The 15,155-nt window shown below is 37.7% G+C and overlaps 1 protein-coding gene across 1 annotated transcript; it reads right to left on the bottom strand.

Annotated features, from left to right (window-relative positions):
* Window positions 1–10,394: 10,394 nt before the first annotated feature.
* LOC131072877 (BURP domain protein RD22-like) lies at window positions 10,395–11,699 on the bottom strand. Its single transcript, XM_058009170.2, has 2 exons — window positions 11,615–11,699; window positions 10,395–11,526 (listed from the first exon to the last, which is right to left on the bottom strand). Exons 1-2 carry the CDS (start codon window positions 11,645–11,647, stop codon window positions 10,552–10,554), a joined length of 1,008 nt encoding a protein of 335 aa, XP_057865153.2. The 5' UTR covers window positions 11,648–11,699; the 3' UTR covers window positions 10,395–10,551.
* Between the last annotated feature and the right edge of the window lie 3,456 nt (window positions 11,700–15,155).

The raw sequence follows: 15,155 nt of genomic DNA, 5'->3' as shown, positions 1-15,155 counted from the left end.
AGCCAAAATAAATCTAGTTAAATTCAATCAATTTTAATATATATTTTTTTGTCAATTACTCAATTTTAATATATATATTTTTTGGTACAAATTATAATTCTCAAGACTAATTCAAATTACTTTAAAAAAAAATTCTTTCTTCAAACAAATTTTATAAATCAATAAAATAAATATTAAACATTTTTATGAATAAATTTTATTAAAAAAACCTATTAAAATATACATTTTATAATTTACTTGAAAATTTAGATTTTTTATTTAATGTTTTATTTATTTAAAAAAATTCATCAAATTTTATAATAAGAGAAGTTACTCTTAATACATACCACAAATTAAGCATTTGGAGACGTTTTAAAATATTATTATTTTGTTATCCAATTATTTAGATGTTTCATACCATCTTTTATTAAAAAGAATTAAATAAAAGTAGCTTCTTTAAATAAAATAAAAATAGCTACTAATTGTTTGAAAAAGAGGAAGGAGATTGGGATGGTGTGCGTGCGGGGGTTCTCGGGCGACCGAGATAGGGTTTCGAGGCCCTAGCTCGTGGGTGGTTTAGTTGCAGGTGCGGTGGGGGAGAGTTGTGCAGGGCATCAGGGGAGTGTCGTAGCAGCGGGGGTTGTGCTGGGTTCGGCTGTGGGTGTGGGGGGAGCAACGGGGGTTGGCAGACAAGGCTTAGGCTACGCAGGGGCTGGGCTTTGGTTGCGTGAGGGTGAAGCTTAGGCTGCATGGGGGCGGAGCTTTGAATGCGCAAGGGTGGGGCTCCAACTTGCTGTGGCTCGTGGGTTTCCCGTGAGCCTAGGGGTGTCGACTGGCCCCTTCTTTTTGTGGTGCTTGGGTGGGGTGGTGCCTTGGGTGTCGTGCCTCCTTTTGGGGTGTGGGTTCTTGGCCCTCGTGTTTAATTTATTTTGGTGCTACGATGTCGAGTTTTGGTGGTGAGGCCTCACAGGTTGCGCCGGCCATGGATTTCCATGCTGCGGTGGGCTCAAAACCCCCACTTCAGAGTATGAAGAATTTTAACAATAATATTTTCTCATCAGATTCTGGGCTTGGGAGCGCTGGTAGCTCTCGCATTATGAAGATTAATGGTTGTCTGAAGAGATGCAGTGAGAGGCTGAAGCTAGTTATTCCTCCTGAGATGATAGCTGAAGACATTGAATATTTTTCAAAACACTCGCTATACTGCAAGTTTTTGGGAATGAGGGTTTCCTTGTAGTTTTTAAAAAACTGGGCGCAACGGACTTGGGCACCGGAAGGGGAAATGGGGATTATGTTGTTGGAAAATAACTACTTCATGGTCACTTTCAATTACATGGAGGATCGCAATAGGGTCTTTGAAGGAGGCGCATATTTTTACAACCAGGTGGGTTTGTTCATCAAACCTTGGCATGCGGGGTTTAATCCTTCTAAGGATCTCCCAAATAGGGTTCCAGTGTGGGTTCGATTACCACCTTTTCTTGTGGAATGTTGTCAGGAGGATGTGCTATGGATGCTTCTACTTTGATTGGGAGGCCAGTGGGATCTTCAATGCAAACCCTGGGGAGAAAGGTAACGACCCTTGCGCGTATCTATGTTGAAATTGATCTTAGTAAACCATTGCTAGATGCTATAGATATGTGTGTAGGCTCTTATTCTTGGATTCAACAGTTAGATTATGAGACTTTACCATTTCAATGTTGTTTGTGTCATGAGTATGGTCATTTACAGCGTAAGTACCCTAGATATAAACTGGCGGTGCGTCAACCTCAGCAGTCAGACCCGAGCCTAGATAGGGATGAGAAAGGGAAAGTTGCCATGTTGGTCAAGGTTGAGGGTGCTGATGGTTTTGTCTCAGTTAAGACAAAGAACAGGAACCAAGGACAAAAGATGTCCTTACAGGAGAGACAGGAGGAGGATTCCTTCAACAAATTTGAGGTCCTGGATGATCTTGGCCACCAGGAAGTAAATTTGGGGTTAACCCCTTTGGATCATGGTGCATCAGGGGGGGCTCCAAAAAGAGTAATTGAGGACTCTACCCAGACCCTGCTAGTGGTTGGAAGCCAACAGATGGAGATGAATCAGCTAGTAGGGGTCCAGTTGGGGCTCACTCCTAGTTTTGAGGTGAATTTGGTTGAGGGGGAAGGTTCTCTGATAGATTTGAAATTGGAACCGGCTAGGGTGAAAAGTAATAAGTCCTCCACTCACTTGGGTCTGCATCAGAAAGATATTAAGAAAAGTGCTTTAGAGAAGAGCTCAAAGGTTTGCAGAAACAAGGATCTGGATAAGATCAAATTGATGGGGGAGAACTTGGTTGAGTTAGGGTCAGTGAAGACTTTGGATTCTCACTTTTCCAATCCCCCAGAATGATTGTACTTTCATGGAATGTGAGGGGCTTGAACAGTGGCCCTAGACAAAATTTTGTTCGGGATTTAATTAGGAATCATTCACCTGATGTCCTATTCTTGTAAGAAACTAAACTTTCAGTGGAGAGTATGATGGGTCTAGTGCCAAAGCTATGGGGGCGAGGCGAGTGTCAGTGTGTTGGGGTAGCTGGTTCCTTTGGAGGGGTGGCCTATCTTTGGAACCCTTTAAGATTTTGCCCTCTCTGGTGGGTTGCCTCTAGATCTTCTTTATCCGGGGTTATTTCTAGTCTTGAGACTAGGAAGTTCATCTTGTTTTCTAACATCTATGCCCCTACAGATTTTCAGGGTAAGCAACACTTATGGTCTCAGATTTCTTGTATGCAAAGGCTGGCCCCTTTTCATCCTTGGATTATGGCAAGAGACTTCAATGCCATTCTTGAGTTGAGTGAAAAGAGGGGGGGTGTCATGTGGTAGGAACCTTCTTCTTTCCTTTTTCAGGATAGTGTATCCTTGTTGCAGCTCGTTGACATTAAGTCGGGTAATGGTTTGTTCACTTGGAACAATTGGAGGGTGGGAGAGTATTGGAATGCAGAGAGGTTGGATCATTTTCTAGCCTCTAGTTTTTGGATTGGTGGAGGGTAGCCCACAAGTACTAAGATTATTGACTGGAGAGGGTCAGATCACTGGCCCATCAAGATGGTTTCTTCTTTGGCTCGGGTAGCTCGCTCTCCTTTCAAACTCCCACTTATATGGCTTCAGGATCCTACTTTGCAGGTTCTTGTAGCGGAGTGGTGGAGGCATGTGAGGTCAGCCTTTGGCACTACCATGTACTCTTTTTCCAAGAATTTACAATTTGTTAAGTTTCAGCTTAAACAGTGGAACCGATAGGGATTCGGGAATATTTTTCATGCTAAGAAAGTTGCTCAACTTGTGTTGAATGGGATCACCAGTGAAATTAGAGAGCATGGGGTGTCTGAGGACTTGCTTAGGAAGGAGGACAGGGCTGTCAAGGTGGTTGAGGAATGGGAGCTGAGGGAAGAAATATAATGGAAGTAGAGAGCTCGTATTGATTGACTGAAGGAGGGGGACAAGAACACTACTTTCTTCTTCAACTTGGTGAAAGCAAGAAGACATGGAAATTCCATCCCTATTCTAGTTAATGATAGAGCTGATAAGTGCTTATCCTTGCAGGAGATCTCTAGGGAGTCGTTACAGTTTTTTCAGGCCCTCTTCAGGAAGGACTCCCTGGGGGAATCAGTGGCACGAAATCAGGTTCTTTCTTGCATTCTTTCTTTGGTCATGGGCGAGATGAATGAGCAGATTTTGTGTCGTGTTTTTTTGGATGAGCTTTAGAGGATTGTCTTTCACATGAGGAAAGGAAAAGCTCTTGGATTAGATGGGTTCCTGGTTGAATTCTTTCAAGAGTTCTAGGATATTATCAAATTGGATTTATTGGATGTAGTCCGGGAGTCCCAGAGGAATAAGCAAATGCTTCGGCCGTTGAATATGACTTTCATTGCTCTAATCCCCAAGTGTGATGGGGCCAACTGGCTAGGCCAATTGCACCCTATCTCTCTCTGCAATGTGATTTATAATATCATCTCTAAGCTAATAGCGGATAGATTGAAGAAGTGTCTAGGGAATGTTATCTCTAAGGAGCAGAGTGGATTTATGGAAGGGCACCAAATTTTGGATGGTGTGGTCATTGCTACAAAGACCATTCATTCTATGGCTTCATCCAAGGAAAAAGCTATATTTATCAAGCTGGATATGGCTAAGGTGTATGATAGAGTTCGGTGGTCCTTCCTTCAGAAGATCCTCAAGGCTTTTGGTTTTGCGGATGAGTGGGTCCAGTGGGTTATGAGTTGTGTTACGTCTACTTCTTTCTTTGTGCTTATCAATGGAGACCATACTGAGCTATTTGGTGCTTCTAGGGGTCTTCGCTAGGGGGACCCCCTCTCCCCTTATTTATTCATTCTTCTAGCTGAGGGTTTGTGGAGGCTGATTAAGCATAATGTGGGGTTGGGTTTTATTCAGGGTTGGAGATGGGGTAATGAATTGCAGCCGCAGTCTTATTTGCAGTTTGTGGATGACACGACCCTTATGGGGCTGACTCGGGTCAGAGAAGCTACTAATCTGTGTAAGGTCTTAGATGTTTATCTTGCGGCCTTGGGCTAGTTGATCAATGAGGATAAATCTTTTATCCTCTTTTTCAACACTCTTGTAACTATTCAAAGGAGGATTGCTCTTATCTTGAGATTCCAGGTTGGCTCTTTGCCCTTGATTTATTTGGGTAATCCTATTTCTCCTGGCAACCCTCCTAGGGAGTCTTGACAGGGTATTTTGGATAAATTTCGCATGAAGGTTGAACACTGGACTCATAGATGGCTATCCTTTGCTGGAGGGTTCAACTGATTTAGTTAGTGATTTAGGCTCTTTCGATCTATTAATGTATGCTTTATGTGGGTCCTAAGTGGTTCTTTAAGGGTTTGGATTCTTTGGTTAGGCAATTCTTATGGGCAGGCAATCTTTCCTCTTCCAAATGGAGTTTGGTCAATTGGGACCTGGTGTGTAGCCCAAAGCAGTCGGGGGGGCTTGGTTTAAGGCAGTCTATTCTTTTTGAGGAAGTGTTGGCTGCTAAATTATACTAGAGGTGGTGTGTGGAGCAGGATTGAGGCCGGGCCAGGATTTTGGCCAACAAATATATGCAGAGAATCCCGAGGGAGGAAATCCCTAGATATTTGCTTGAGGGAAAGGGCTCATTGATCTGGTATACTCTCAAGAGGGGGGCTTCTCTCATTAAGGCTGGGCTTTTTTGGATTTGCAGAAGGGGGGGAGAGGTCCTTTTCTGGAACGATTCTTGGGATGGATATCCTCCCATCATTGAGCAATTTCCTCACCTTGGGAATCTATGCCAGAGGTTTTTGGAGGCAGGATGGTCAAGGGTGGGTGACTTTAAGGTTATTTATAGGTGTGGTCGGTTGGAGTTGGAGCGGTGGAAGGATCCTAATGAGTGGTCAGTTGCTGGGATGGAGGAAGAGTGTACTGAGTTGCATGGCATTTTGGCGAGTAGACATTGTAGCTCCCTCAAGGGAAGGGATGGGCTTGCTTGGTCTCCAAATCCTAAGGGCATTTTTACTGTGGCTCGTGGATACCGTGAATTGTTGAACCGAAGACTTGAGGGAGGAGAGGTGAACTGGTGGAAACAAGCATGGAATAATGTTTCTTGGCCAAAGTGTAACTGCTTTGCTTGGACTTTGGATTTGAATAGATGTCTAACCTGGGACAATATCTACAAGCGGGGATTCTTGGGGCCTTCTATTTGTGCTTTGTCTAGTAATGGGGAGGAAGATTCCTCACACCTATTCTTTAGATGCCCCTTCTCTATACTTATTTGGCATTATTGGTGGGGGGTGTGGAAGCATCCTTGTGTCCATGTAGATTCTCTAAATGAGTTCTAGAGTAGTTTGGGCAGACCTCCTATCTTGTCCTCCTTCCTCCAGACTATTTGGTATATTGGGCCCATCTTCATTCTGTGGTAGATTTGGTTTGAGAGGAAAAGGAGAATTTTTCATGAGGTCAGATTGTTTGTTCAACAGGTTTGGAATAGGATCATTGCTATGATTCGGGAGATAGTGGAAGCTAAATGTGAGGTAAATTTTCCACTGAGTAGAGAGGAGGCATATATTGTGAGTAGGCTTCGCCTGCAGGAGTTGTCTCTTGCCTCAACTTGTGTCAAGAGAGGTAGACAGACTACGAAGAAGGTGCAAAGGGTGGGAAGGTGGATACCCCCTCAGGATGGGATTATCAAGATTAACATTGATGGCTCATCTAGGGGTAACCCAAGCCCTGCTGGAGTTGGTGGAGTTGACAGGAATAGTAGGGGGGAGGTAGTTTTCCTCTTTTCTCTGCTTAAAGGGAGGCAGTCTAATAATTTTCTAGAGGGAGTTGCGATTCTCTATGCCCTAAAGCAAGCTTGGGAGTTGGGATGAAGGAAGGTGATTTGTGAATCAGATTCACAAATTATTGTTAACTTGTTGAATGAGCAGAAGGTGAAAGGGATCAAATAGCAGTTGGCAGGGATTGTTCAGCAGATTCTCCAAATTAGTTCTTTAATGGAGCAGGTGTCTTTCATCCATATCCCTCGAGAATGGAAGAGAGCAGATGGTTGTTTGGTCAAGTGGGCCTTAGAACATGGTAGTGATTGGAAAGTTGAAGGTTGGGATCATCTCTCCGGGGATTACTCTCAGGACTTGCAGAAGTTTTTTACTAAGGACATGGATGGTTATGAAGTTGGATGAAGTGGGGATGGTTTGTTGGTTCTTTTCTGGGGCCTTGGGGCTCTGGCTCTCTTTGTAATTTTTGTGATTGAGTTTCAATAAAGTTTTTACCCCTTTTATTCCAAAATAAAATTAAAATAAAAAATGTAAAGTATTTTGTCAATAAAATATAACAATTTTTTATTTACTCATTTTTTTGTTAGATATATTTATAATATTATTTAGAGTTAAAAAAAAAAGCCAGTGAATAATTATACTTTCTAGTAGCAAAGGCTTATGGCAAACAATGCCACTCAAATCAGATTTTGCTTCCATCCAAAAACATTTTATACCCTAATTCACTTCGTTGACATAAATTGACAGCCAAAAATTTTGACGTGACACTAATTTAAAATGCAATAGGTCTGTAATTAATCCCTTCATATTTTTATTACATGATCCATCGTCGGAATGAAAGAATTAGTGAAGATGATTTTTGTTCATTAACTAATTCTCTCATTCTAATGATGGATCATATAGTATGAATGAAACGTTGGTGATGAGAAACATTATACACAATTCCAAGTCAAAAAGATGCGAATTAACATAACAAACTATGAAAATTCCATGACTTTAATCCCTCCATAATCACCGATTGAAATTAAAATCATTGGGTACTGTCATTGACATATGTTTGCACCAAAAAATTTCTTCAACATTAATGAAATATGCATTTGAGTATTAATTGATCTCGGTGTAATCATAAATTGATTTAACTTGTACTTTTGACAGGCTTAACAAGAAGCCAATTCTTATTCTATTCATTGTCTTTCTTGTTATTATTAGTTCCTTCCTGCAAGGACTATAGCAGAGGCCTCTTTTGTTAATTGGTAATTAATCCAATTACAATGGGCGAATCAAAAACCATTATTTACAAATATTTTTGTCTTCCCTAATAATAATATTGGAACCGGTAGCTAATTGTTGTCTTGAGACATTTTGGTGGCCACCGAAACTATATCAGTGGTATCTTTTCACCAAACCTATTAATCTACCACAAAACCAAAACTGTTCTTCCAAGCATTGGCAGGAACTGCGTTGCTTGCAGCCCTTGTTATATTAATACAACTGAGATCTTGTGGATTTCGATTTCAGTAACTCCAAGCATTTTTCACCATGTCAGACGTGCAATAGTTGTTCATGGGTGATTGGGTTTAAATAAAGTAAAATTACGAATACATATAGAACTTTGATCTTATTAGGTTTTATAAGGAATAGAAAGGTGGAACAAGAATCATTGTTGTGGATATTGTTGGGACAACACTATCTAAAGGCAGGATTATCTGGTTTACAATTAAAAATGTGTTTTAGAGGATGTATTGGGATTATGTTTGCAGGAGACAAAGCAAGAAGACAAACTTCCGTTTGCAGATAATCAAGGAAAAGCAACATGCTAGGCTTGATTAGATTCCTAGTAACTGCTTTCGAAATGGTTCTATGACCTCAATGGGAAACTTAAACTGATTATAAATCAAATCTTGTGTAGATCAAAAGATTTTTTTATCATAAAGCAAGCCTTTGAATCTCATAGTTTTCGTACACGGTTTTATTCTTCAAATCTATGGGTTGCAATGCACTTTTTTATTCTACTTTTTTTAAGATCAAATGGTGACATCTTTTCTAGTATTAAATAGCCACTTAAAAGTGCTACTAAAGGTTTCATGCAACAAATAGATGTACTCTTCAAGCATGAATTGATTTGCGAAATCAAACATTTGATCTAAATGCTAGATTGATATTCCACATTTAATTATATGATTTGTATTAGGATTTTGTGGATGAGCTTATTGTTCATGCAAATTTGGGTAAAGTTTTCCTAAATGTAAATAGGAATCCACTTGCCTATCTTCAAGATTTAAAACTTTGTCTACATGTGGAAAACATATTGAACATTTGTTAGAGACATGTTTGTTCTTTGTATTCTTACAATGTGTTAAGGCTATCTATTGTACACTTTTGTTAATGAAATTTCTGATTTCAATACAAGGAATCCAAGTAGTATCAGGTTAGTATTCTTGCAATTGTTCTTTTTCTTGATTCATTTTCTTTAATTAAAGCTCCAAATATTTTTCAAGCACATTTTTTTCTTGTAATTTCTAAAGCTATTGTTGTTGAATCAATACCTACTTATGTTGAGTTGACACTGGGGCCATCATTGAGCCAACATGTATGAATATTTGAGTATGTTGTTAAGCTTTACAAAAATCATTCTTCCCTTAACAATGTTGTTGATGATTATGATTGTCTAGAGAGTCATGCATTATAATTTCTTGTCTAATTAAGAAAAGGAATTTACAAATTGAGCTTGATGTAAGTTTTGATTCTTTGTTAGATCTAATGTAGAATGAAGAGGATTGCATTCCCCAACATAAGTGATTTGGTTCCCATCTACGTTTAAGTTCTATCATAGAGAAGTTAAAATTACTTGCAACCTCTTTGCATCTCAAGAACAAATCCAACGATTAAATATTTTGCATGATATAGAGATACCGATTTATAGAAATGATAAAACAAATTTGTCAACCAATTTTGATTCTAGACTAAGAGTTTTGAATTTAGATAAAAAAACCAATGGAGAAGATTTAAAATAATTTGGATAACATTTGATTTGGTAATGCAAATTTCAATGTTTCTTACTAATTATATTATATCCCAATTTGGACTCCCTTGGAAGAATTCATAATTTTGAGTAAGATACAACCATTTTAATTTACTTTTCCTTTTGAATGTAAAATATAGGTCTCAAGTATAATTTAATGCACATTTTAACTTAGCATCAAAGTTTCTTTTATAGAGTTTACGTCTTTACATATAGTATACCACATATTTTGATCTACCATATTTATGGATGATTCTAAATGTAACTTTCAATTCCATATCAAACACAAAATAATTTATTTTCAAGTAGCATGCAATGTGACACAACATAGTTATCTTTGGTATAGCCCTTGGACTGAGAACATGAAAACAATTTTTTTTGGATGCCTTTTTGTTGTTGGGAATATAGTCCTCACTAATGACCATCTTTGGCAATAAAAAATCTAAGGAATATTGAAATTATTGTTGCCCATTCTCATTAAGGTATACAACACCCACTATATTCTTCATTAGAAGAGTAGTAAAATGTTTTACACGTGGGCATTTATACATTTCGTCATTCTATAGCCTCCCAAATATCAATCAAAATATATAATATTGTCAATGTAATTATTGCACCTCCTTTTGGTTTAAGTGCTAATTTATGTGAATTAGGATAGATGTTGAAACTTTTTAATTCAAATATTATAATATAAATCCTTTCGTTTTTTGAATGACAATTTGGTATTTTATTTTAATATACAAAGTAGACACAATATTTTTTTTTAAAAATGATCTTTTAAACCTATTTTAGAAAAGTGAGGGGTCTATCAAACTACTTATTAAGTAAGCTGCTGTAAAAAAATTGGGAGTGATTTGAAATTTCCATGTAAGATTTTGAGAAGCATTAAGTGAGGGTGCACAACTACTAAGTCCTCTCCCCTTATTCACCCTCATGATACACTTGCATTTGGTGACTTGTTGATCCCGAAATTGTTTCTGTGGTCCTTGCTTCTCATGGCTATTGTTGAAATTAGTGATCACCAGTGTTTAAGGAGTTTACCATTAATTTTTAGACAGATTAAAAACAATACTGAAAAGCTAAAGTTTAAAAAAGAAATAACATATACTTAAATACATAATTTTTATAGGAACTAATAAGCTAGTGCACCTCACACAAAGAGAGCTAGTGCTACTCCTAACAGAAAAAGAGCTAGTGCTCCTCACACAAACAAACTACATATATAAGCATTTCCTGCTACTCCCTATGCTGCAAATTATTTATACGAGAGAAAGCAAGGAAGCGGATCTGATCAGTCGGATGTCTGCCACAGGTGGTCTCCTTGGGGAACGAAAATGCAGATAGAGGGGGTATCAGGCTTCACATTCAGCGCCTTGAATGGGATGTTGTTGGGAATCCAGGCGCTGGTGTCCTTGTGACACACAGCCACCGCCTCCAACGTCCTACCATCTTCTTCTCCCTTCACCCAAATTCTTGCGATCCTCCTGCCTGCTTCCAAAGTACATGCCGCCTTATGGCAGTAGTACACAGCATAAGCATATTGTTTACTATGGCAGTAATACACGTCCTTCTCTGCTGCGCCCACGTCTTTTACTCCCACAATGGTATACTCCTGCCTCACGGATTTTGACATGATCTTTGAAACATTTGTGGCCAGCACATTTAAGCGATTGCTCCCCAACTTCGATGTGCTCAAGTCAACCAGGGACTCCAACGATGTTGCGCAGAACTTGTTTTCGCCCTCCTCAGCAGGTCTTTCGCAGGCTTGCAAAGTCTCCTTCATAGCCAGAGCCATGACGGAATCTGGCGCTATGTTGAGCTCCTTCAACGCCAGGGGAAGCTTGTCGGAGGAGAAAGGGATTTGGTCTGCCACGGAGCGTGGAAGAAAATGTCTCTCCCTTTCTCGCAAGAAGGTGAGAGAAACTTTGGTTCCGCTCACCAAATCTTTCTCCAGCAGAAACGTGCACGACGATGCATCCATCGGCATTTGCGTAGTTGGAATATAAAGTTTTGCTACGTCGCAACGTTTCAAAGGCACCGGCGCAACGCCTTGTGTCCCAACTTTTCTTGGACGCATCCCCGCGTCCACTTTCATCCCTCCGTCGACCACATTCAACGCTATTTTCCCATCATCATCATCATCAGGTGAGATGAGTTCCCGCACAAGTTGTGGAATGGGTGTTGTGGGTAGCTTCTCCTGCCAGTACGTTAAGCTCGGAGATACTCTTTCACCATGCAAATGTGCAGCTCCGCTCGCCGCTACTGACTGTGAATTCCAAACAACGAAAGTCATGAGCAAAGTAAAATTGCAAACTACGTTAGTTGAACTTTAAAACAAAATGAAAAAAACATACAATGAGAATAATGAAACTAGTTAAAGCCCTCATCTTGTTAAACACAGCAAGCAAGTTAACGATTTCAGAGGTACCGAATGAGGGAGGGTCTCATCCATTTAAATAGGTGCTTAAGCTTCGCCTCAACCGCCATATGGGACGCTACCATAGCAGATATCCATGTGCTAATTTGCTAAATCAGATTCATTTTAAATTTGCCTGGCCCAACAGCCATAGTGGATGTTTGTTTTTTGGTGGGTCACCACCGTAGTGGATGTTGCCATAGCAAACACGGCCGGGCTTAACCAACACACTCGAAGCTTTGACTGCTTCGAGTATCTTCGGTGGGGCCAACCATAATTCGTCTCGCTCCCGTTTTCCGTTAACAAGGTCGGTTAATGGATTGATGGATTAACCATGCCCATCCATGGTATCTCCTCCTCCAGCATTTGTCAGTACGGTGGTGGTCTCCACAGTCGATGGTCTGTCACACCATTATGTTCTTTTCAAATTGGCTATGGGGCCCTTTAAACCGCACCCCATAGCCCCCTACTTCTTAGCTCTCCTTCCGTGCCTGCCAGTATACGGTGACTGCAGCTCGCATCGTGCAGTGTGCCAGCCTTCCTCTCTCGCCTCTACTCTTTGATTGTCTTGACCGGGAAAAACCACGGCATGATGAAAAAATTTAGGCACGGGGTCCGTGCTATTTATATTTTATTTTATAGATTTTTAATTATATTTTTATAAATTTATAATATATTTTTAAAGGAGATTTTTTTTAATCATATTTTTATAAATTTTTAATCGAGCAGAGGCGCCATTTGCGTCTGATATTGCTATGATAAGATCGATCGATCACCTAAGTAACATTTAGCAGAAGTACAGTAATATATTTTTATCATTATTACTTGGATCCGGTCCGATCTGTTTAAACGATTGATCAGAGTAATATGAAGTGACAATACCTATCAAATGTCTTTCACCCATCAAAAGATTGATCACAGTAATATGAAGTGACAATACCTATCAAATGTTTTAAATATTCAGATAGTTGATCTCCAACTGTGTAACCACCTATTACATCTAATCATTAAATAGAAGATTGATACATAAAAGTTCTTTATGTGTTACAATAAATTTGATCATATAAAAATAATTTACAATAAGTTAATTTTTAAAATTAAATTTATTGTTTGTTTGTTTTCAAATCAATTAAAGTTTGACATATGAATTTTAATTATCTTTTTGAAATAAAAATAAAATAACATAGATATATTATTAAAACGAATCATGTAGTCTAATTATATAAAAGAAGAATAGAAAACTAGATTAATCATAGAAGAACACTTATGTAAAATATAACAAATATAATCTCTCAAATTGGAAGAACACTACATACAAAGATTAAAAGTGAAAACTAATGAATTCACCAATGTTATAACACAAAAATGTCACCAATGTTAACCTTTGTTTCAATTAAATATTATAACACAAAAATGTAACTATGAAATTAAACCACACCCATAAGCCAATCCCTGAATGGAAGTAACCCTAAGATTAATAGTATGCCAAATTTAACAAGAACCCTAATTTATGACTTATTCATAAATCATATTGAGGGTAACCCTAACCCTAAATCCTAGACCATATTGAGCCTTAAATCTAAACTAAACTGAAATAAACCCTTAACCTCCTCCATGTAATTAAATATTAAACAAATTTGAAACCTATTTATTGCAAATTAAGCCAAATCAACATTAATTGATCCCCTGTATTCATAAATCATATTGAGGGTAACCCTAACCCTAAATCCTAGACCATATTGAACCGTAAATCTAAACTTAACTGAAATAAACCCTTAACCTCCTCCATGTAATTAAATATTAAACTAATTTGAACCCTATTTCTACAACTAAAACCTTAAAAATAATTACAAATTAAGCCAAATCTAACATTAATTGATCCCCTATCGTAACCCTAACCATGAGGTAGCACTAGCCTATCCAACTTTAGTATATAAAATACATAAAAAATAATAGGCACTAATAGGCGCCTATTTATATTTTATATATAATAGTAATATATATAGGCTAGAATATAAAATGAAATATAGAAGTGAATAATATATATATATATATAATGGGGCTTTTATATTTAATTTTATAAAAGTGAATAAGTTATAATTTTTTTTAATAAGTTTAATAAAGTTTTTAAAGTTTCACTTATGAGTGAATAAAGTTTCACATATAAATTTTAATTAGTTTTATAGGTTTTATAAATTTAATAAAGTTTTTTAAGTGAAAGTTTATTAACTTTTGAATAAACTTTATAATTCAAAGTTTATTCACTTATAGAGTTTATTCAATTTTATAAAATTAAATATAGAAGTATTATTCACCCCACTATTACAAACTAGTATATACATCTCAAATATTTACTAGCTTATATATATTTAATAATATATATAGAATAAGCTGAGAGGTATATTTCTAGAGGCCACTATTTTTTTATTAATTATATTTTTTTAAATAATATTCATCTTAATATATGATTAAAAGAGAAAAAATGAAAATTGGTAATGAATATTTTTTAATTAGAGATGATGATTACTATAATATTAAATATATAATTTTACATTTAAAAAATGAAAATGTATTTGAAGATTTTCAAAGAAAATTTTATAAATATAATCATATTATTGTTCAAAATAATAGAAATAATATTTAAATATTATCATGACATTATGACATTGAATATTTATTTTGATGACCATTTAGGACATTTCTTAATAGGCGGAGGGAAAATTTAGGGCTTTGCAACCAAGGACGAACGAACCATCCTTGGAAGTAGGTAGACTCTCTAGCCGGGGGTTCCCAGACACATTGGGAGGCCCCCGCATTCAAGTTCCTTCATTTCTCCATTAATGGAGAGCCATAAAGCTGTAGCAAACAAAAAACATAACTTAGTTGCCAAAGAAGGGGAAAAAAATGCATAGAATATCGTCAAAGGGAAGAGATCTTTTCGGTAGGTGCTCGAGGGACACTCCACCGTCTTTCCGGAAGATGCAAGGTTCGAAGTAGAGCCTTCCCATGATGCATCCGCAAACCAGACCCACGACGAAGGTGAGGCTACCTCAACTCTTAAAGTTGTCATTAAACCTAATGCTTCCATGGTTAATTGTATTTCTAAGGAAATAACTAGACTTAGGGATTCTACAATTTTTTTAGCAGCCCTTGATGTAGATAGAATACCGTCTAGGTAATATCTGAATAGTTGGTTTAACGATGTCTAGTTTTCAAAGCTTGGCATCTATTTTTCATTTTGTAGAATGTTGCAAAAAGGATTGTTTCTGATTTTTTTAATGATAAAGAAACCCAAAAGAAAGTCCTAGGAAAACAATTTTGGAATGTTGGGAACTCATGTTTTAGGGTCGTCCCTTGGAATCCAGTTGTCTGTAATGAAGAAATCTTAGCACTCTCGAGCCCTAAATGGGTTACTATTAAAAACATTCCTCCCTTTTTATGGAATTGCATTTCTAAATTCATTGAACCCCTAGGTAAGG

The sequence above is a fragment of the Cryptomeria japonica genome, chromosome 11 (genome assembly GCF_030272615.1).
Source record: "Cryptomeria japonica chromosome 11, Sugi_1.0, whole genome shotgun sequence".
Lineage (NCBI taxonomy): Eukaryota > Viridiplantae > Streptophyta > Pinopsida > Cupressales > Cupressaceae > Cryptomeria > Cryptomeria japonica.
The sequence above is the reverse complement of the archived record's forward strand: the minus strand, read 5'-3'. Positions and strand labels throughout refer to the sequence as shown.